Source organism: Schistocerca nitens, chromosome 1 (assembly GCF_023898315.1).
Source record: "Schistocerca nitens isolate TAMUIC-IGC-003100 chromosome 1, iqSchNite1.1, whole genome shotgun sequence".
Classification (NCBI taxonomy): Eukaryota; Metazoa; Arthropoda; class Insecta; order Orthoptera; family Acrididae; genus Schistocerca; species Schistocerca nitens.
The window spans coordinates 1063820443-1063844111 of record NC_064614.1 but is presented as its reverse complement, the minus strand read 5'-3'; the positions used below and the strand labels follow the sequence as shown (position 1 = coordinate 1063844111).

Below are 23669 nucleotides of genomic sequence, written 5' to 3'. Positions count from 1 at the left end.
AAAAAAGCTCGTCTTACACCTTTTTTTTAAAAAAAAATTATTTACTGACGCAGAAGTTTTGGTGCCAGTATTTATCTTTGTGCCTGCAAAGCATGCCTGTGTAGCGCTACATATATTCGACGGCAGAAGTTAGTTCTGGCGGCACCTACCAACATTTTTCAGAACTTCCACTTACTTTGCACTCGATTCTAAGCCGCAGGTGGTTTTTTGGATTACAAAAACCGGAAAAAAGTGCGGCTTAGATTCGAGTAAATATGGTAGGTGGAGCACATCACAACCATTCCCAAGTCCTCAGACAGAAAGAAGCCTGTACCTGGGCGGAGTGATGAATGCTGCTCAGAAATCTGGGTCCGGTAAGCTGCTCCGCAGTGGTTTAAATACCTATCAACAAATATTCCACACAGGTATGGGAAACCGTCAAGAGGATTACCGGTAAATACAGAAGCCATACATAACATCAGTGTTGAGGATAATGGGTCTACAAACAACATGGGACATCACTCAGACAGCAGCAGAGCACTTTGCAATGGCTATTGCTTCTATCATGCCTCAGCATTCTGCTGCTACCGTGCAATTATGGAAAGGGTTGAAAGGACTTATCTATTACGATTTATATAACCACCTCCTTTCCTTGTTGGATCTGGAATCAGTGACTGTCTAATGCCTGTGATAATGCACCCAATCACAACCGAATCCAATATAGTGTGCTAAGACACTCTCAAACAGAATCAAAGGAAATCCTCCTACAATGTTTTAATTTGACATGGCACAAATGACAATTTTCTAACTCTTGCAGGCAAATAATTTTCATATATCTCCTCAAAACAGAAAAAGGACATACATGGCCCAGTAGTTACAGAAGCATCACCTAACTAAGGTTTGATGGAAACATCCTGTGTTGAATAGTTAACCTTCACTTGGTCTCAACACTAGTGACCAGACTCTTAGTGCAGGTTCAGATGGTATTGTACACTGTCAACAGCTTGATGCTGCTGGATGTGGCTATAAAGCAAGCTTACCCAAATAGACAACATTGTACAGGGCTATATTTTGAAACAGATAAAGCATACAACACTATTTTGTGAACTATACTATACGTCACCTCTATCAACAGGGTTCCAAAGCCATCTGCCTGTGTTCATTCGGTCCTTTTTTCCATGACACTTTTTTTTAAAATGCCACATTGGTGAGGTTCTGTCTGATATTTTGGTGTAGGAGAATGGTATCCCTCAAAGTGTTTTGAGTGTTACTTTCTTTGTCATCGCCATAAACAGTATAATATCAATAATATGGAGTCACACGGCAATGATTCTCATTTGTGGTTGATTTTGTAGTTTTTTTTTCTCCACCTCCAATCCTGCAATGGCAACTCATTTGTTGCCCACAGTTGGAGGAGTGGGCTGCAGAGGCAGGTTCATTTTAATAATTCCCATAATATTTTTAATTTAGCTGACTTGTAAATGAGGGACACTATTATGTATTTCAAAGACTGAGTGAGGTTCCCAGGCACCTTATTTGAATCAAAACGGTCATGGTTATCACACCTAAAGGATGCAGGCAAGGACCCTGAAGGCACTGCAATCTTGCAGTTCTTAGCCATGGTCATTGGGAACAGACAATGTATGTATGCTCCAGTTCTATAAGACTTTTATGAGACTCCAACAAAATCATGGGTGCACAGTGTACAGATCAGCAAGACGTTCTTACCTTAAACTCATTGCTACCAGTGTTTGCAGAGAGGTCTAAGCAGGGTGATCCTCTTGGTCAATGTGTGATTTTCTCTGATTGTGTCTTCAAGATCTGGATACGTGAGTAGTTCACAGCGTATGATGCTAGATTACATGCAATCTTGAGATGAGATGTATCCAGACTGCAAACGCCCTCATCTGGTCATCTAGTGCCCTCCAGTCTCCTCAAAGCTTGTAATTGATTGTTTTATTGGTCCATTTCATCATTTTTGTACATAGTTACAAATTGGTATTGGACAAGTCAATTTTTGTGAGATGGTGAGATAAGACAACATGAATTTATGTGATGATTATTAATTGTATATCTACTACAATTTAAATAAGTTTACATACATAAAACTGTAAGAGCTGCATGTGAAATATAGCAAAGTGGAGCCACTGCACCTGCTATTGTGCTACTCCTATTAAATAACAATTTTTTCCATATCTTTTATCTGAATCTATTTATACAGACTAGTGTGTAAGTAGTCTGTATATAAAAATGCTACAATATTGCTCATACAATGTTTTATGTAATTTTATTATCCATGTGATAATTTACAGTTGGCTGGTTATAGTAGGGTACTTGATTTTTTAACTATATTAATTACGAGGAATTGGCAATTGAAATTGTTACAACAGTATCCAATGGAAAATTCAACCAATCTAATCAGTAGGTTTGAGAGTACTGACACCACTAAAAACTGAGTACCTTAAATAATATTCATGATTGAATATTCACCATAACAAAAATTACTTTTGCCATTATACTAGTTAGATCCCATGATTTGACATACTTTTATCATTCTCATTCCAGCACCAAACAACCATCATTCCACCATCACATCCAGTCTTTTTACTTCTCTCCTTTTCCGCTATCCCCACCGTCTCCCTTGCCCTCCATGTAACCTGCAGCACTTCACTGCAGCTGGGTGGTAGTATGACACTTCCTGAAACGTCGTGAGATATCAACGCTACCACCCGGCTGGAGACCCGAGAAACCTTCATCAACAGTTTACGCCAGGAAAGCCTACAGCCACACAATATAAACTATATTATGAATTGACAATTAGTGAAATTTGGTAAATGAGGTTTACTTATTATGATGTTCCATAAACTCAGACAAAGAATAGAAGCAGTGGTCAAGCAAGAACTGTTTTAACTTTATTTTAAATGCATTTAATGTTGATATGCATTTTAGATACGATGGCATATGGTTATATAACATAGCTCCAGAATGATACACTCCTCTTTTGCGTAAGTTTGTATTTACTGTGTTCCTGTGTAGGTTCATCTTCTGTGTAGTTTCATGTGTGTGTATATCATAGTTGCATTTGAAGAGATTTTCCTGTTTTAAGATGCTCCCTTTTGTGAAAATTAGTATTTCGTATGTATACAAACAAGGCCGTGGCAATATTTTCAGAGTTTTAAAAAGGGGTCTACATGAATCCTTACATTTAGCTTTTTTTTATCACCCTGATAATCTTTCTCTGCATTTTAAATGTTTTGTAGTATTTATGGAATTCCCCCAAAAAATTATTCTTTACATAAGTAGCAACTGTATACTGCAATGATACATTGTCAGCACTGATGAGCAGCTTGTATTTTGAGTGAGAATCCTAACAGCATATGCTAGTGAATTCAGTCTCTTATTTAAATTGTTTAGTTGTACCTCCCACTTCAGATCTGCCTGAACATGTACACCTAGAAATTTTGTATGACTGACCTTCAACACATTTTTTTTCCTTCGATAGTGAAAACTGGTTTTGCAGAATGGAGGTTTTGTGTGGTATGAAAGTTAGCTGCCACAGTATTTTCAGAATTTATGATGAGCCTATTGGTCTTGAACTAGTGTGTTAGGGTACGCATAACTGATACTGCAGGCTCCTGCAGATTTTCCTCATTCTGTGATTTAATTAGAATATTAGTGTGATCTGAAAACAGTACAGTGGTTCCATCATGTATTTTACTAGCCAAGTCATTTACATAAAGCAGAAATAGGACAGGTCCTAGAACTGACCCTTGTGGGACTTCATACTTGATTTTCTGTTCATAACTGCAAAAACTAGATATTTTTTGTGTTTCACTATCTTTGTGTTTTATTACTGTAATCTGCTGACGATTACTGAGGTACAACTGGATCCACTTTTGAGCCTGGCCTCTAATTCCATAATTACTTAATTTACATAAGAGAATGCCATGATCAATTACATCAAAGGCTTTACTTAGATCCAGAAATATCCCAGATACATGTTTATCATCCACTGCTTTTAATACTTCATTTAAGAAGGCAAAAATTGCTGACTTTCCAGCTCTGAACCCATGTTGTGAGTCACATATCTGCCTCCTTATTTAAGAAATCTGTTAATCTTCTACGGAACATTTTTTCCATAATTTTGCTGAAGCTTGACAAAACTGAAACTGGTCTATGATTAGCAATCTCACTTTTTGCACCCTTCTTATGCAAAGGTGTTACTTTTGCAGTTTTTAGATTATTTGGAAATACACCACTCTCAAAAGATGTTGCACTAGCTTTGATAATAGCATCTGATATCTCATCAACACCCACTGAATATTTGACAATAAGAGGTAATTCTTTTAGGGTTCTTCGACTGTTCCTCAGGTATTGTTGGATACAGAAATAGTGTGTTTGAATGAATTTTTTGATCTGAGTGACTGGTTGGCTGTTTGTCATGGTGTGTATTTATTAACTGCTGTGCTGTATTTGAGAAATAATTGTTGAAAGCACTAGCAACATGTTTGGGGTCAGTTAGTTTATTTTTATTCATAATCAGCTCTATATTACTGTGATTAACTGGCCTCGTACCGATTTCTTTCCTTATAATTTACCGGGTTGCTTTAGTTTTATTCTTGGAATCACACAATATTTTGTCATTTTCTAGTTTTTTTGCTTTTGAAATAACTTGTGTTAGTATCCTTTTGTATCTTTTGAAATATGCAGTAAAGTCAGGAATGGTATTATGCTTGGAGTACTCATACAATCTCCTTTTATTTTGACAAGATATCCCATCCCTTTTGTAATCCTTTTTTTTTAATAGTGGAGTTCAACATAGTTGTTTTCCTGGGAAAAGCCATTTATGTTTGAATGTAGCCATAAACTTATATTTCTCATTGGTCTCATTACAGTCACATATCTTTCCAACTTTCACCCTCTAGGAGAGAATAAAAATATTCCACATTTTTTATACTGAAATTCCTTACAGTGTGTTGTATTCGACTGGGAATTTGGTGTCCTGAAAACATTCATTGCAAGAATTTGAGCATAGTGATCGCTAAAACCCATGTTTACAACTTGTGTGTTATAGGCATATTTGGACATATTTATCAAGATCTGATCAATAATAGATGCAGAGGTATGTGATTCTCGAGTTGGTTCAGTTACCGTTGGACTGAGTTTGAACGATTGTAGTAAATTTATTAGGTCATCCCTGAATTTATTGAATTTTGAGAAATCAATATTAAAGTCACCACATATAATTATATTTTTCTTGGGAGAGTGAATTTCTTCCAAAAGTTCCTCCATGTGATTGTAAAACACTTTTTTGTCTCTATCTGGTAACCTGTATACAGAAATAATCAACTGTATTTTGCCTTGATAGTTCAGCAATAGAGAGTTCTATATCTTTTTCACAGGACAGTTTATGGTATTTAGTTACACTATTGAAATCAATATTTTCTTTAACAAATATACAAGTACTCCCATGACCCAGCAGATAAAGTAGTCCGCAATATCCAGGATTACCCCCCCCCCCCTACACTTACAAAGATTGGAGAAGCGGGCATTATTCTTCCGGGTACCAAGGCATATTTAAATTCAGGGATATGAATCGGCATATGTAGCAGGATGGAGGTGCACAGTGATAATAAGCTGGTGTGTCATCCCCCTGCATACTATCAACTCACTGTTTATGTGCAGTATCACACACAGACAAAAAGAAGAATGGCTGGAAATAACAGACAGTAAACAGTGCCTAATAGGGCCAACTTTTAATACTGTGTAAAATATCTTGCTTACAAAAATATTGGGGAGCAGTTTTTAATGTCTTAATAGGGTGACTAGACCAACCTTTTTAAGTGATCAGGCAGCTATACATCCCTGTATTGTTGTATAATAAATGTTTTAGAAGAGAGTTTAATATCACTGAACTAAATTTACAGGCTCTTGTAAGTTGCATGATAGTGTGATAATGCTGATGGAGAAAAGTGAGACTGAACGGATGTGAGTGCATTTTCAAGCAAGGTTGAACTATTACCTCTTTTCAATATTTTGGGCATTTTAACCACATTCACCTACTATTGTATGAGCGCTTATAACCCAGCAATTGAACATCGATAAACAACAAACACAATGCTGTTCATCCGTATTTAGCATGTTCACTGTCATGTGGCTGCTGCTGGCCACAGTGACACTGCGTGCCTGATGATGAGTGGCTGGTGGCAGACACAGCAGAGCCTCAAGCCTAACACCATGTGTCTGGCCTGTTGGCGAAACATCCATCACTAAGCTTGTGCCAGTCAATGTATTAATTGCTTATTATTAATTCCTATGCTTGTTGCCACTTATTGGAAGTAATCATTGAATATGTTACCAATAATTTCAATGTGTTATTTCCACCACATTTGTTAGCTAGGAACTGAATATTTTTAATACACCTATTTTTGATTACCACACACTTAATAATGTTTCATATTGTTTTTGATTTGTTCTTTGAGGTATTATTTTTCTAAAAACTGTAAACATTTTTTAGTTTTGAAAACAATGAAGGATTCAACAGCATTATTTGGAAATTACTCAAGTTATAGCTGTTATCTACCATACTACAATATATACTTGAAAAGAAACAAGTTTTTCAATAAACAGCATTGGTACCAATTCCAAAATCAACCTGAAAATTGCATTATTAAAAATAAATACACTACCCATATGGTTAAATAACTTTATTCAAAACAAGGTCCTCAGAAAATAATACAATTTCTGTCAATGTATAATTATTTTTCAGAGTTTGTCAAATATAGCATTTGAGATTAGAGGCACAAATACAGTTTACAACCATTACTGTTTCAGGAACATCTTTATTTTCCTACAAATAAAACCTATATTATAACTACATTACAAAACATATGGCCTATGCTTCTGACTATGAAAGAAAGAAGTTACAAATTCCTAGGTTCATTTTATAGCAGTTTGTAAAGTTCTTTTAAGATGCTATTTCATTTTATCTTCAGTGTAAACCACAATTTAGGTTCTGCCACACTGTTTTAGAGAGAGTATAACTTTTACAGTAGGCGTAAGTACCTTTACAAACATCAGAAACTGCAGGTTGCATCACAAGTAATCCTGACAGCATTTTTCTTTGTGTTAATAATATATCTAGATTACTCTATGTTGTAGCATCTTATATATCTATTTCGTAATTAACACCTTGGTTCCAAGTTTTGTGGAATGTGTTTCCCAAGTGTTATCATTTTTAATATCATTTCCTGCTAACAATTTCATATTAATCTCCATTTGTCTTCTAGTGTTCATTTTTACTGTTACAGACATTTAACAATGAAATGGCTAACCACAGTAAGTAATCTAACATTATAATCTTTGTTAATGTCATATTACAGATGTGAATTTTTTGTCACACTAATTTTCTTTTTGCAGGTAAATTAGTCTAAGTCAGTTCAATAATCCGTAGATCGTTTGTGCAATTTCTGAGCACAGCCACAGGTATGCCAATTATCCATAAAATAAATTTCACACTGACTTATACTTAATGAACAAAAATTAATGTATTTGCCTTTTAAATTAATTGTGTTGGAAATTGAAAAATTTAATTTTCATGATAAATGTAAATACATTAGACTTTCATGCTACTAGTTTCCAAACAAACTTTCATATACAGGATAGAAGGAGCTGCCAAGGAAAGTTAATTCCAGCTCAGATTTAGCAAATTGGTTAGATACACTCTCCTTCAAAATGCATAACTAGTGCCATAACCACTGCACCAAAACTACATTTATTACGATATTATTCCATCTTCTAAGTAAAGGATAATATTTATGCAGAGAATCACTTAATATTTGCTTGATAGGTTCCCGGGAATTACGCCGGATAATATTGTAGAAACCGCACAATATTTCAGCGAGACAACTGCCCGCCATTTTCAGGTGCTACTGTCGTGTCACTGCGAAGTTCACCAATTTATATGCTGGCTTTCTAGAACAGTGCACGCGCGAACGGGGTCCGTCACTCCCGGCCACATTTTCCCGCGCCGTGGCCCGCTTCCGCAGACCGCAACCCGTTTCTCCAGCAGAGGGCTCTGGTATTCGAGGCTGTCTACGATTGGTCTTCGATGACGTTATGCCCCGCTGGCACCTGCGCTGTTCTAGAAAGCCAGCATATAAATTAGCGAGGTTCTCAGCGACGCGACAGTAGCACCTGAAGATGGTGGGCAGTTGTCTCGCTGAAATATTGTGCAGTTTCTACAATATTATCCAGTGTAATTCCCGGGAACCTATCAAGCAGATGCAGCACCGGGAAAGCCTCAAACAGCACACTTACTATTTGTTTTTCAAAAGTGTTATTGTCAAATTATTCCACTACCACTTTTCTAAAAATATGGATCAAAATACTTGTGACATCTTCAAAAGGTAGTAACCCCCTTATGGCACAAATTCCCTACATTACTAAAAAAGCATTCTTGAAAATAATTTTGCATCTCCGAACTACACTGATATGCTTGCATACAAGCAAATCTCTCATACTACTACTGTTCACTTCAAGATTAATAATAATGGCTCTTCAAAATATGAAAGACACTTTTACTGATTGAATTACACCGAAATGACTCAAAATCTACTTCAAAACAAAGTGCATCAGGCAAAATGCAAACTAATTTTTTCTGAAATGAGCATACAGTCAGGTTATTTTTAAATGTCCATCATCAAATAATAAATGCGATAGCAGTTCACAGCACGATGTATGCAGAATTGTTTCGATATTGATTTGAAACCCAGATGAAAACTTTTTCTTGATGGCTCACCTTCTTTGCAGGAGTACCTAAGCCCATTTCATTGTGATGGTGCAGTTTCTGAACTTATTAAAATATTATTTTATATTCAGGACTCCTGCCTGTTACCACACCCATTCATTCATCCTACATAGGATTTTCCTTACTATCCTATAATAATTCCAGGTGAACAATAAGATATTTCACAACAGTAGATAATGGACATCACCTTCCCCATTATGTGTCTATTCGTAGTAATTTGAAATTAAAATCATATACACACATTTCATTTTATTCATGTGTTTAAATATCACAAACGTAATATAGTAACATGTTTTATGATAATTTGAGAACGTATCCGCAGTTCTATTGAGTACAAAGCTAAATGAGCAAATGAAATAAAATGAAAGCTTCACTACTACAGTTTCTCCAGATTTTCTTTCATTGTGAAAACCTCCAGAATAATTATGCAGATGGTGCAGCAAAAACAATATGCCAATTTCTTGATTGCTAATGAGAATCCTTATTGTACATGTATTCAAAGGATTTTTTTTTTTTTAATTGGGAGGTAGTAACAGTGACAAAATAAAACTGTGTTTATATTAATACTGTTTAAAATCACTGTGAATAACATGGGCCATAAATTTTATTTGACAATTCTCCTGATGCAGCTACATCAATACTCCACAAGGATCTGAGTATCCCCCCCCCCCCTTTTTCCCTAATACCTTGCATGTTTTGCATCATTACTATGTATGGATCTGTTTATCACATCAGCATCCTAAACATTTGATTTTGTTCTGAAACATCTAAAGCAGATTGACACATCTCCTATTTATGAGCAGGTTCAACATATTCATGTTTCATGAGTCTAAAATGTTGATATGGATAGTCTTTCACCACATACACATAATGCCTCAAGTCATATGAGACTTTAGTGACATTTCTAACCAAACATCATTACCTCACAATTGGTAATTGCATTTCCCCACAACCCATTGACTTACTTGTAAGTGACAGGGTTGATACATATGGAAATATGTTATCACATTAAAGCAATACTGTCCATAATAGAAAACTAAAGGAGGTTATCATTGCCATGTTACGAGGAAGGTGACAGAAGTCACAAGAGAAGACATGGAAAATCAATTTATTTTGACCACTAACTTGGGTTTTTTCTTGCTTTCCTGCATACAAGGTACAAACATTTAAATGTTAAGTCAAGTTCGTGCCTAATCTTCCATTTTATGCAGTAACTGTAATACAACTACAACAAATGAAACCACTCATTTTTTTATTTACATCAATACTTGATAAAAATCATAATTAGTCAGGATCTAATGTGCTACATTATTATTTTGAATTTTTCCTTAGAATGGTATTTTACAATAGTAAATAAAAGTTTGGCATAAATCAGAAACATCAACACATTATCAGTAACTTAGTTGTTATTTTATATGCAGTCTTTAGTTTGTGCCTGAAGCGCAATTTCATTCTTTGAATGTCTGCTACCTAATACATGATCCCTCACATTTTTGACAGTTGGCGGAATTGGACAAACACACAAGTTACATACGATAGCACCTTTGTCCACTGATAAATACTGCATTTGACTATACAGAGAGCCTGAAAGATGTTTAATGATTTTTGCAAGCTGGACATCTACTGAAGGGATACTTTCTTTTTGCTCGGCAGAAGTGGGAGACTGAGTCTTAAGTAGTTGGGTCAATGCACTAGCAACACTTGGCATATGACCAGTATTTTTCTGTACTTCCTTAAAAGGTACCCTTAAAAAGCTCTTATGATAACTTCCTGTCACATGTTCAGCAAAATTTTTGGGACTAGGCAACTTTTTATGACATACCGTACATATGAAGCCTTTTTCTAATGACTGTATACAACTGAATTCTCGAGTTTTGTACTGTTCACAAAGCTGAGGAGGAGTCAAATTAACTCTGTTAGAAGCTTCCTGAGATTTAGTAAAATTCTGTACCTGTCCCTTTTTCTCCTGTTTTTCTTTTTGCACAGTAATCAGTTTGCTTGGCTTCCCTCTGCAACATCCATCCTGGTTATGTAATGCAACAGATAAATGTAGGTCCTGGTTGTACACAGTTATAGCCTCATTACAGTTTCCACATATATATCTAAAATCACTTTCTCGTGTTTTAAGGTTCTCAGTTGGTTTTATATGTACTTTTTCATCATGTGATATTGTTTTGTCTATCTTGTTGTCTTCATGATGGACTTTTTCTTTCTGGTACTCTTCTGCTGGGATGTGTGTAACATCTTCCCAATTCCTTTCTGGTGATTTGTTAAGCACTTTCTCCTCATTAGACATCTTTTGTTCTATGGTACTTGCTTCACAAATGATATTTTCTTGCTGGTTATGCTCACTTACGCCTTGTGTGACAGCTTTGCTCTCGACATTTGGATTTGACGCTTTGTCATCACCACCACCATCAACAGCAGCAGTAGCAGTTGTAATCTCATTTTTCAGAATAGTAAGTTCACTGTAGAGAATAGTCAGCATGCCACCAATATTGAATAATCTTTTATTGATACTGTCACCTGGGGGTCCAGCCTCAAAATATGGCAGTAAAACTTCATAAACCCTTATGCAAGAAGTGAAAGTATCAGTTGTGTGACATACACGCTGATAAAATGAATCATTCTTTGACAACTCTGAAGAAATCATTTTGTCACCCAATCTGCAGAAAGATTGCTTCCTGACTAATAGAACCTGAAATCAATACCAAAAAGTTGCCATTAAGAGCAATCCAAACCTTTATTCGCAACTTATTTGCTATTACTGCTGTCTGTAACTGTGAGATTACTAGTCAAAAATGTTCTTTTTTCAGTTCCATCTTCTATATTCTAAAAGCATTTGCAGTTGGTTAATTGCAATACTTAGTCTGGTGCATAAGTTTGTAGCATTTTTGCTTTGCATGTTGGTATTCTGGTTGCTATGAGTTTATTTATCACCTGTCATTTTTATTTGTAGTTCACTGCCGGCCGGTGTGGCTGTGCGGTTCTAGGCGCTTCAGTCTGGAACCGCGTGACCACTACGGTCGCAGGTTCGAATCCTGCCTCGGGCATGGATGTGTGTGATGTCCTTAGGTTAGTTAGGTTTAAGTAGTTCTAAGTTCTAGGGGACTGATGACCACACATGTTAAGTCCCTTAGTGCTCAGAGCCATTTGAACCATTTTTGTACTTCACTGGTGCTATTTTAGTTTACACTTTGTCATTTGGAGATAGTGTAGGAACTGTGGATGCTAGAAAATGGGGTGCCAAGTGGAGAAACTTCCTTTCTGGATGAAAATGCAGTCCGAACATGGCTTGACCAGTTCTTCACTTCACTTAAAACCACACAATTTCTACTGTTGTGGAAATGAAATGTTATCCCAGGATTGGCAGACTGTTGTAAATAGTGAAGGAGAATATGTTACTGATGACTGATGTGTCTGTTACGTGTATCTGTTGTGTTTATTAAACTTATTGAAAAACACTACTAGCTTATGCACCAACCTAATATTTTAACAGTTAGCTATGTTCAGAGCTGTCCAGGAAAGACCATAACTGCTTTTATACAATAAACGTCAGTGCACCACACTCAACAGTAAGAACTCTCAAGTAATATGATTTAGTTTGTTTCAAACCACACAAAATGGGCATTTGTAAAATGAATATAAAATTAAAGAACTATAACAGCGTTTTTAGAAACAGTTCTATCATTCAATTATACACATCTGGACAGCTATGCATTACATCTTAGTACCAATCATTGTTACAAAATGCTTCAATAATATGACTCCATCTACTTTACATCTTAGTGCCAATCACTGTTACAAAATGCTTCAATAACATGACTCACTCAATAACTACAAAACTGTTTAGCAAAATCTAGATTTTTGTTCATCACAAGTTATTGCATAGTGCATGGTTCCAGTATTATTTGTACACTTTCCTGTTCCTTCTGTGTGGGAGAAACAAGTACTTACATGCTCCTATGTACATCCTAATATTTCCATTTTGTCACCAGAATCCTCACATAACATGTAGATAAGATAGCACTAGATGAAGGGAACAAAAGAAAAATTCGGAGTAAGAATTAAAATCCATGGAGAAGAAATAAAAACTTTGAGGTTTACCGATGACACTGTAATTAAGTCAGAGACTGCAAAGTACCTGGAAGAGCAGTTGAATGGAATGGACAGTGTCTTGAAAGGAGGATATAAGATGACCATCAACAAAAGCAAAGATGACCATCAACAAAAGCAAAACGAGGATAATGGAATGTAGTCGAATTAAATCGGGTGATGCTGAGGGAGTTAGATTAGGAAATGACACACTTAAAGCAGTAGATGAGTTTTGCTATTTGGGGAGCAAAATAACTGATGATGGTCGATGTATAGTGGATATAAAATGTAGACTGGCAATAGCAAGGAAAGCATTTCTGAAGAAGAGAAATCTGTAAACATAAAGTATAGATTAAAGAGTCAGGAAGTCCTTTCTGAAAGTATTTGTATGGAGTGTAGCCATGAATCGAAGTGAAATAGAGAGAACAGAAGCTTTCGAAATGTTGTGCTACAGATGAATGCTGAAGATTAGGTGGGCAGATCACATGACTAATGATTAGGTACTGAATGGAATTAGGGAGAAGACAAATTTGTGGCACAACTTGACTAGAAGAAGGGAGCACTTGGTAGGACATGTTCTGAGGTATCAAGAGATGTAGGTTGCAGTAGGTACTGAGAGATGAAGAAGCTTGCACAGGATAGAGTAGCAAGGAGAGATGCATCAAACCAGTCTCTGGACTGAAGACCACAACAACAAGTCAGTACTGAGAATTTAAAACAATGATCCACATAGCATAACATACAATTCATGTTGCATTTGGTACTGGAGTTTTTACAATGTCCTCACCCAACTTGAAATATATCACTCCTTTCATTCATCTTCTTCTTCTTCTTCTTCAAGCTAACCTACCCATCCTCAGAGTCGTACCTTGCTTACAATTTTAACTACATATGATGCAAGTAAGAAATACCCAAATACCAGATAATTCAAATTATCATCTCTATACGTAAACCAGGTGGAGACTTATCAAGGCCACAGGTTATTTCCTTATAGCAATTTCAGCCTGTGTTGAAAAGACATTGACGAGATTAGTAAAACCAAGATTCGAATGGCGCCTGAGAACTCTCACAACACAGTATGATTATTGCTAACTGAACATCCAGCTTGCCTAAAACTATTGGCACTTGCATCCCTAGTAAGCAAAAGGAGAAGTACAAGAAAATTATCAGCATTATATGGATTGGAATCATCTATAACAATCAACTGTCTGATAGAGCTCATGATGATTCCTCTTCAACAACATATTGCACTTCTGCTTATGTAATACAAGAGGAAGGACTTCAAGATCTCTTTGTTGCGATCAGTCAGCCATTCATTGATAAAAGGTAGGCTTTCATGACCAGTATTTGCGTCCTTAGTGATTTTTCTTCCATTTGTCCTCTGCATAATTTACGAGCAATGTTTAGTAAATCGGCATCTGTAATTACTGTAGTTACTATAGCAGATATTTTTAACTAACATATTGTGTTACAGCTAGTTTACCCTTAAAGAGGAGTAACCCTGTATATTATCTGCATTTATCGTAAGTTAACACTGTTTTAGAGTTTACTAACAACTATAATTAACCTTAAAACGTTTTAGGAAACTAGTAATATTTACCAAAGCCAAATCAAAAATGCAGCCCCACAATGAATGCTGTTCTTGAACACGGGATGAATTGGTTGATGTTTGTAAGCAACTGGAAATGCCCTGACTACTGTCAAATGATTGGCAGCCACTACAAATCAGTGTGTTGGAAGAGCTACCGAGAGTCGTGCACCTGTGATACCTGTATGTGTATGGATCCTGTCTCCTCTGCAGAAAGTATATGATCTGTCATTACTCACCCACTTGACTGTGAGTGGTGTGTCAATGGTAGATCTAGGCATCCTGTATACGGTGGACAGTGACCAAGGAGGACTCAGCATGTTATACTGATCCCCCTAACCAACAAGTTTGAGGTGCTCTCTCACTGGAACTGAACCACTGGGATTCACTTCACCTGTTTTGGGGAAACCCGTCTTGTCCAGTGTCAAGAAGAGGCAAATGCAAAAGGGTAGGCGTCTACTAATTGTCGGCAGTTCAAACGTACAGCTAATGGTGGTACCCCTTAGGCAAACAGCAACAAGGGAGAGGATAGTGACACCCGGTGCAGTCAGTGCGCATGCCTGGGTGCCTCATTCAACATGAAGAAGCTATTCCAACAGTCAATGAGGGAACAGGGAGCAATCAACTGTAGATTGTGGCACCCATTGGAACAAATGATGCCTTCATCTGGCTTCGAGGTCCTACTTGGGTCATTCCAGTGACTAGCAGAGAAGGTTGAGAAGACTAGCGTTGAGAAGACCAGCCTTGGGCCTGGAGTTTTAACGAAGCTTACAATTTGCAGCATTGTCCCCAGAACTGATCATGACCCTTTGGTTCTGAGTCAAGAAGGAATGAACCAGAGACTTTGATGGTTCTGTTACTAGCTAGACTGCAACTTCCTGGACTTGCACCATATGGATAAGAACTGTAGGGTCCTCCTAAATCGATCAGGTGTGCACTACACATCAAGGCTGTTACTCAGACAGCTGACTGCGTGTGGGAAGCAGAAAAATGTTTTTCAGATCAGGCAACTCTCCATGAAGTTCAGATAACAATAACTGTACGAAACCCAGAAGTATCAGTGTAAGATGAAAAAATTTGCCTCCCACATGTGAGAGTATTAAAATCCTAATAGCAAACTGCCAAAATATTTGAAACAAAGTCCCAGAGTTTGAAGTGCCCAGGAAAAGCAGTGAAGCTCACATAATACTAAGATACAGAAAACTGAAATTGATAGCAGTGAGATTTTTGGGGAAAATTTAAGTGTATATCAAAAGAATAGGCAAATGGGAAACAGAGGTGGTGTATTTGTCGCAGTAGACAAGAAACATAAATCCATCAAGATAGAAATCAAAGCTGTGTGTGAGATTGATTGAGCAACTTTTGGTATCAGAGGTGGACATAAAATGATAACTGGATCCTTCTATCGCACACCAGACTCCTGATGCAACCAAAAACTTTACAGAAAACCTCAGTTCAATTGTACACAAGTTCCCCAATCATACTTTAATCATTGGTGGAGACTTCAATTATCCAACAATTAATTTGGAAAATTACTGTTCTGTTAGTTGTAAGCATGATAAGACATCCTGTGAAATATTATTAAATGCCTTCTCTGAAAACTACTTAGAACAGATAGTTAGGAACCCCACTCAAGACCTACATGTACTGAATCTAATGGCAACAAATAGACTTGACCTATCTGAGGGTGTTCACATCAAAAAAAGACCACAATGTGGTTGTAGCGCAATGATTACCGACAAAATTACAAAGGACAACTAAAAAAGTAGAGAAAAATACACTTTCAGTAAACTACATAAAAAATCAATAGTGTCATATTTCAATGAGGAACTTGAAACTTGCAACACAATGCAGGGGCATGACAGGAATGACGGCTCAAGTTTAAAAGAATAATTGACCATGTACTGGACAGATACATTCCCAGTAGTACAGTTCATAATAGGAGGGAACCTCCACAGTATACAGTCACTGTAGAGGAACTTCTAAAGAAACAGAGATTACTGCATAGTAGGTGGATGTATCCTCTGCCATGCACCTCACAGTGGTTTGCAGGGTATAGGTGTAGATGTAGACATAGAGGCAGGTAGCTGTTGTCCACCGTATGTTTCTGTAACTGTTCAACATGTCCTTTTCTCACAAACCACGGATGGTGGGCAACACAAATTTCATGTACCTAGATTTCAAGAAAGTGATCAACATGGGCCCCACTGCAGACTGCTGACAAAGGTGTGAGCACGTAATTTAGATTCCTAGATGTGCAAGTGGCTCAAAAAATTTCAAAGTAATAGAACCCAGTATGTTGTCCTCAATGGTGAGTGTTTATCAGAGACAAAGGTATCGTCAGGAGTGCCCCAGGTAAGTGTGATAGGACTCTTTTTGCTCTTTATATTGATAAATGTTCTGAAGGATAGGGTGAGCAGCAATTTACGGCTGTTTTTTGATAACACTGTGGTGTATGTATAGTGTGGTGGACATGCTGTGAGATGAGTGAGTAGTGGTGACAGGCTGTGGGGCCCAGGGCAAACACCACTAACTGTTACAGAACTTTTATTGATTTTGATACATGACATAGCGAGGCTGGCAACTTCTCGTTACTCCTGGCTGGTGCTGATGAACAGGCGGTGGCTTCTTCAACTTTTGTGGTCCTGTCCTCCTCAGTTGCGCGTAATACTACGGTATATTGGTAATTTCCACTTATGGACCGTCCGACAGCAACTGAATAACTGTCAGACGGTCCATAAGTGAAAATTACCAATATACCGTAGGCGGTGGCTTTTCCACTCATATCCAATGAGACAGAACCCTGTGTTGCTGAGACTGGCAGCCTTTGGTGGTTACGGCCATTGACATCAGCAGCAGTACGTGTTGTTCTGCAACAGTGTTTCACTTAGGCAATGGCCTCTCAGCTTTGCACATGACCGCAGTGGTGGTGTGTGAAGTTTGCTGTACGGCAGAGTCAACTCGCTGCCCTCGGACAGGATTCAAATAGAGACGCACTGCACCATCAAGCCTACAGGAATTCGGTGTCAGTGGTGGCAGGAATGGGCAACACGTCGACAGGGCTGTGGCACCAAGTCCTGTGAAGGACTTAGTGTTGGTGGCAGGCGCATCCCAGTCTTAAACCCACACCTGCTGCCAGCAGTGCCTGGTTGTCTCGCTGTCCGGCATAGCCCTGGCATTGTGGCAGTACAGCTGGCTTCAGGCAATGACAAGTGATCCCTGCCTCAAAATCCAGACTTATTTATAAGCCTCCAGTGCCCATTTGTTCCACTAAAACCTGGTGCCTAGTCGTGTTACCATACCAAGAGACTCACGCCAGAGTGGTGATACTCTCCCACTTGCTACACAGTTACCACTGTGCAGCATCAATTGCCACTGAGGTTGGTGATCCTCACTTTCCAACCCAGTATACTGTCCTCAATGGTGAGTGTTTAACGGAGACAAAGGTATCATCAGGAGGGTCTCAAGGAAGTATGGTAGGACTGCTTCTGTCCCTTATACACATAAATGATCTGACGTGTCTTTATTGTTACCCCTTGTTGCCACATTGATGGATCTTAACACAATGCTCTAATGTGCTTACACTTCTCCTTACTTTTCTTAAGTCTAATAATTTTCTGAATGAAAATTTCACTCTGCAGCGGAGTGTGCGCTGATATGAAACTTCCTGGCAGATTAAAACTGTGTGCCGGACCGAGACTCGAACTTGGGACCTTGCCTTTCGCGGGCAAGTGCTCTACCAGCCAGGCTACCCAATCTTGGGTAGCTCGGTTGGTAGAGCACTTGCCCGCGAAAGGCAAGACTTTAGACAGAAAATTATTAAACTTCCTGGCAGATTAAAACTGTGTGCCGGACCGAAACTCGAACTCGGGACCTTGCCTTTCGCGGGCAAGTGCTCTACCAACCAAGCTACCCAAGCTTGGGTAGCTCGGTTGGTAGAGCACTTGCCCGCGAAAGGCAAGGTCCTGAGTTCGAGTTTCGGTCCGGCACACAGTTTTAATCTGCCAGGAAGTTTAATAATTTTCTGTCTAAAGTCTGGGATGAAGCCCTACGCTTCCCTCCCCTATGGACAAGACCCAGTCTCTCAGGTCTTACCCCGACCCGGTACTGTAATTACTTCTACCTTTAATCCCTAAAGCAAATACCCTATAATAAATCAGCTATCTTAATTACTCAGAAATTACTATGTTAATCCCTGACTCTATACATCTATCTTACGTCTCTCACTCGGGGTACCCAGTCTATGGGAACTTGGATTACCCCTGGGTCAGGCTTCCACACAGCTCACCATTTCAAATTTATAAGAGCTAGGCGGAACAAAAAATAGAATCACCATGGCACTAGGAACTGCAACATTCACAGTCACAGATACATGATGCCTACCTTCCTGATACTGTCCCACATGCTGCAACATTTGCTCTATCATCTGCTTAATTAACAGTCCCAAATAGGTTCCCAGGTGTTGTTACAGAAAGTGATAGTTTTTACTATTCCCTAGTGGCTGCAATAGCCACAGCATACCATCTTTAGTCTTGCATCTAGCACTTGTGTTCAAGATTGTAATGCTTCCAAATCCTGGTTCAGATTGCTAGCCAAGGCCCTGATGTTATCTACAATTTCCTTAGTCAGTTGCCAAAACATGCAGTTGTTGTTTAACATACCACTCTCCAAGTTAATCTGCATGGACTGTCACTCCACAGTTACTTTATTTGCCTTTGCTAACCCCTTTATGGCTTCTGCTTTTTTGTTCAACTTGATTAAGTCACTAACTTCTGTTGTCCCGAGGATGGTCTTTAATGTATATTCCACCTCCAGCGTCTATCCATCGCCCCTCCTCTCTCCTGGAGTCATGCAGTACCACTGCGATCATCTCCTGCGTCTGTTCCTTTAATCATAAATGTGCCCCAAGCAAATTCTTGTGTTCCTTTGAGATCTCTTTCAGATTTCCACTGCTAACTGCTAGCTTGTATCCCTGAATACACTTCCTTCAACCTCAATTTCGTTCTGCAACTCCCAAACATTAAACACTAAACCCAATGATGACCTGTGGCTAGGTAACACCATGTGTGGTAACCTGGAAAACAAAACTCTTCTGGATGATCATATAGCACCTTCACTCATCTCCACCAAAGAGGTACAGCATCACTAAAGCTAGACTACTTCTTCTTTGGCCTCACTCTCACATGGAGACCTGAGGTCAAGAACCAATATCACCTCCCTCACCTCCCCTCCTCCCAGAAGCCTGCTGTATTCAAACAGAATGCCTCAACACATGATAAAACCTACCTTAACATAAACATATAAAGTACATGAAACAACATTAACACCCTATAAACAAAGGAAAAATATTCATAAATCACAAAACCACACCACATATCAATTAATTCCTTGGTCTGAATGTGTAATGAGCATGAGGTTTCTGGACCTATCTCTCCTATCACTCATGTTTCTGTTTCTTCTCTTTTGCCCCCCTCCTCGCTTTTAACAATACCTATCATGGAAATCTTTGAATGGTCATAGACACCCAACATGCACAACTGTTTCCTTGTTAGCAGCTGCAGCTTCACATTTACTGGTGATGTAGTTTCAATTACTCGACATGTGCCCTGGCACCATATTACAATTTCTTTGTCTTTCCCTTCAGGGTACATGGGTTAGATATCATCCATTGGCCTACTTTATTTTTATACTGAGGCAATCATCACTTCTTCCTGCTTCTCCAATGCTGCACCCTTCTCCACACTTCCCTCACTGTTCTAGCAAACTCCCGTACTGTCTCCAGTTTCCTGCCTTCTTCCTGGCTAATCATGTCAAATGGCAATGTCATCTTTTTTTTCATGTACCACCTCAAATGGCGACAATCCTGTGATAGTGTGTACTGCACTATTAAGGACAGATGTGTGTCCCAATCTGAATGGTGTGTGTTTACATAACAACCAAGCATCTTCCCAAGTGTATACTAGTGCTTGTTCAGTCCTTCCATTAGCTTGCGGATGAAGTGGACTGTTTCTCAATTTTTTTCACCATTAGTAACCGATACATTTCTTTCATCAGTTCTGAAATTAGGTTTGTCCCTTGGTCTATAAATATTGTCCCTGGCACCCCAAACTTCAATATCCACCTATACACGATGCTTGTGCAACTGCCCATTGGTTTGGAATTGGCACTATCTCAATATGAAAAGAAAAATGGTGTTTGGCTGAATGGACCTAACACATCCACCCAAATGAAACTAAATGATTACTGCTGTTACTTGCCATACTGTTTACACTCTTCATTGGTACTCGGGGCTGCTTGTCATCTCCTAAGGCTGTGACGTATTGCCTGTGCTACAGCTATTTTTCTGCTTAACCCACCTGAATTTCGGTGTTTCTTCACTGGTTTGAGGATTACTTTGTAATGAAATTCAAAGAGTTTTAATGTTCACCTCATCAATCTACTAGAACAGCCCTTCAAAACCAGTATGTGCTTCAAAGAGGCACGATTCATCGTAAATTGAACCTTCCTGGTTCAAAATATACCCAAGACAATGATTTGGCATATCACATAATAGAACTCATTTTAAAAGTCTGGGAGCATCAACACCGGACTGACTGTTGACGTATCTTTTAATATGACAAATTACTCTGGCATTCCTCCAACACACTTAACTCCCTTCTTCAATAACTGCATAAGCGGTCTGGCAATATACACAAAACTCCTTCACAAACTTCCTATAATAATTTGTGAGACAAAAAAGTTTGCAATTCCTTGGTTGTTAGTGGTACCGGAAACTCTTGCATCACTTGTATTAACCTTGGATTGTCTTCTCACTTCCTTCCTAATTATATGGCCCAGATAGTTAACCTCCTCCAGCACTAAGTGACATTTTTCTGTGCTCCGTGTCAAACGGGCTGCTTGCAATCTCCTAAACAATTCCCTCAGATGTTGTCTACGACATTGTATATCCCTCGAAAAGACGATTATATCATCAAGATATATGAGACATTGATGCGGATTGAATCCTTTCAGCACACCATACACAATTGTTGGAATGTTGCTGGCAAATGTTACAATCCGAAGGGCATCCTTATATATTTGTAAGTGTCCACAAGAGACTGAAAATGCCATTTTCAGTCTGTTCTCCTGAGTAACTTTTTACTATCTGTTACAAGTTGCTTTGGAAGACAGACTGAAAATTCCTTAAGTCCACTGTTGAGAAGTATTGGATTTGCCATAAGTTACGTATCACTTATGTGATATTTGGAATTTGTAGGCATCTGTCGCAGTCTCACTATTCAAATGGTGATAATTGCAACAAAACCAATACTTCTTTGAGCCATCCATAGACTTCTTGGGCACAATCACAATTTCTGCATCCAAGGGGCTACTACTCTCTCTTCTATAATTCAATCAGCCAACTGTTGATTTATAATTTCCTCCAAAAGTATTGTGACAACTGTGGTTTTCTGTAAGGCCTCTGATACACCGGTGCTTCATTCCCATTCAGTGTCATGTGCTGTGTTACTGATGTAGCAGGCAATGGCCGCTGTGGAAAAAACAAATCCTGAAATTCTAGCAACAGGTCCTCATCTGTCTCTTCTCTGCCCCTTTAAAATTTCTCATGAAATGCAATCCCAGCAACATCCTGTGCCTCATCATAGCCAACACCCCATGTTTGCTCATTCAGAACCTCCAGGGTAGTCAATAATGTTTCCTTTAACAACTTAACTTCTTCAGCTCCAAAATTATAAATACTGACAGGTACTACTTTGCCTTAATCCCTCTCTTGTACATGTACAGTACTATGTTTCTCAAACCACATGCTGTATCCAGTATCTCACTTTGCTGCAGAGATTCTATAACACATTAACATGTCAACTCGCGTTTCAGGATCCACATTCACCAATAGTGACCTTCCAGTGTTTCCTGACACACAAACATGCAAATCGAGCCTTAATATCAGTGCTCACAATTTAGCTGGATTGTTTTGTATACTAGACACTCCTCATGGCAGATCGACATTTGACCTAAATGGTTGTACATCACTACCCCCTCTGCATTTGTTCTTACTGAATTATTTTTGCCGGGAACTCATGTCAGCAGCTCTGTGGTTCCCTCCTAAAATTTAACAGACCCTTCCTTCTCCTGGACCACCTGTACCTCACCCTCTATATCCCTATCGATGACCTACACCTCCCCTTATACCATTCCCATTAAATTGTTGTCCACATCTTATTTCCAATGCTCCTTCATGGCTGGTTGAACTGCCTCTGCATATATTCAATGCAAATACATATCTTCGATCCCTCGCCCTTGCAATCTACTGATATCCTTGTATTCGAGTGCTAATCTAACCACTGCATGGAGGTCCTTAGGCATACTCTCCTAGACATCTCTGTTGCTAAACCTCTCACAAAAGCATCGAGAGCCCATTGCTTGGTCTCCTGAAGTACCAAATTCTTCACCTCCTCATTCTGCGACAATTCATAGAATGTGAAAATTCAACTTTCTAAACGTATCCACTGAGTCCTCCACTGCCTCATTACGCCTTCTGGACACCATACCCATCTTATCAAAAACCTATGTCTAAGTTGATCAAAAGTCTACACATTGCTTAATGCTTCTGTGCAACTTGCAAACAACTTTGCCCCCCCCCCTTCCACCCCAAATCCAACACTACAATCTGCAATAACTGCTTACCCAACTAACCACTTGCATTAGCCGATGCCTTGAGATCTTCTACAAAAGCTAACATGACTTCAGATGCACTACCAGAGAAAGGAGAAACAAGGTTAGCAATAGCCAGAACAATCCTCACAGCCTGAGACCAGAACAATTCTATTTCGTGATTTTTCTCGGTCAGTTCATTATTAGAAACCATATTATCCACTCTCAACTGAGCTACCTATTCACTAACCACTGTAAAGCCTTCTCATGGGTGACACGTGTGTCTCACTTTGCCTCTGCCTCAACTTTACTCATTTTCACAACTCAGAAAAACAAGAGAAACAACAATACTAACGTAGATTAAAAAGGTACTCTCAGAGTGCTCTATCAATCTACCTCTTCTGTCTAATGATAAGTCACCATGACTCTTCACTGTTACTGATCCAGAACAAAGGGCAGAGTGCCCAAATAAATTATACTGAGTACAACACACAGGCATCAAACACTCATCTCTAGAATTCCCCTTGAACTGCAGTAAGTCAGCCAGCA

At 38.6% G+C, this 23669-nt stretch overlaps 1 protein-coding gene across 8 annotated transcripts in view; it reads right to left on the bottom strand.

The window, feature by feature from the left end:
• The window catches only part of LOC126198116 (uncharacterized), a 56366-nt gene that overhangs the window by 13616 nt on the left and 19081 nt on the right, over nt 1-23669 (bottom strand). For 7 of the 8 annotated variants that reach the window (XM_049934695.1, XM_049934701.1, XM_049934694.1 and 4 more), the window contains one exon: nt 6713-11486. The exons of the other annotated variant lie outside the window; for it this stretch is intronic. In XM_049934695.1, coding sequence (XP_049790652.1) covers nt 10200-11486 — 1287 coding nt within the window. In that variant the 3' untranslated portion in view covers nt 6713-10199. Of the gene's footprint in view, nt 1-6712; nt 11487-23669 lie in introns of those variants that run through there. 8 annotated transcript variants of the gene reach the window in all.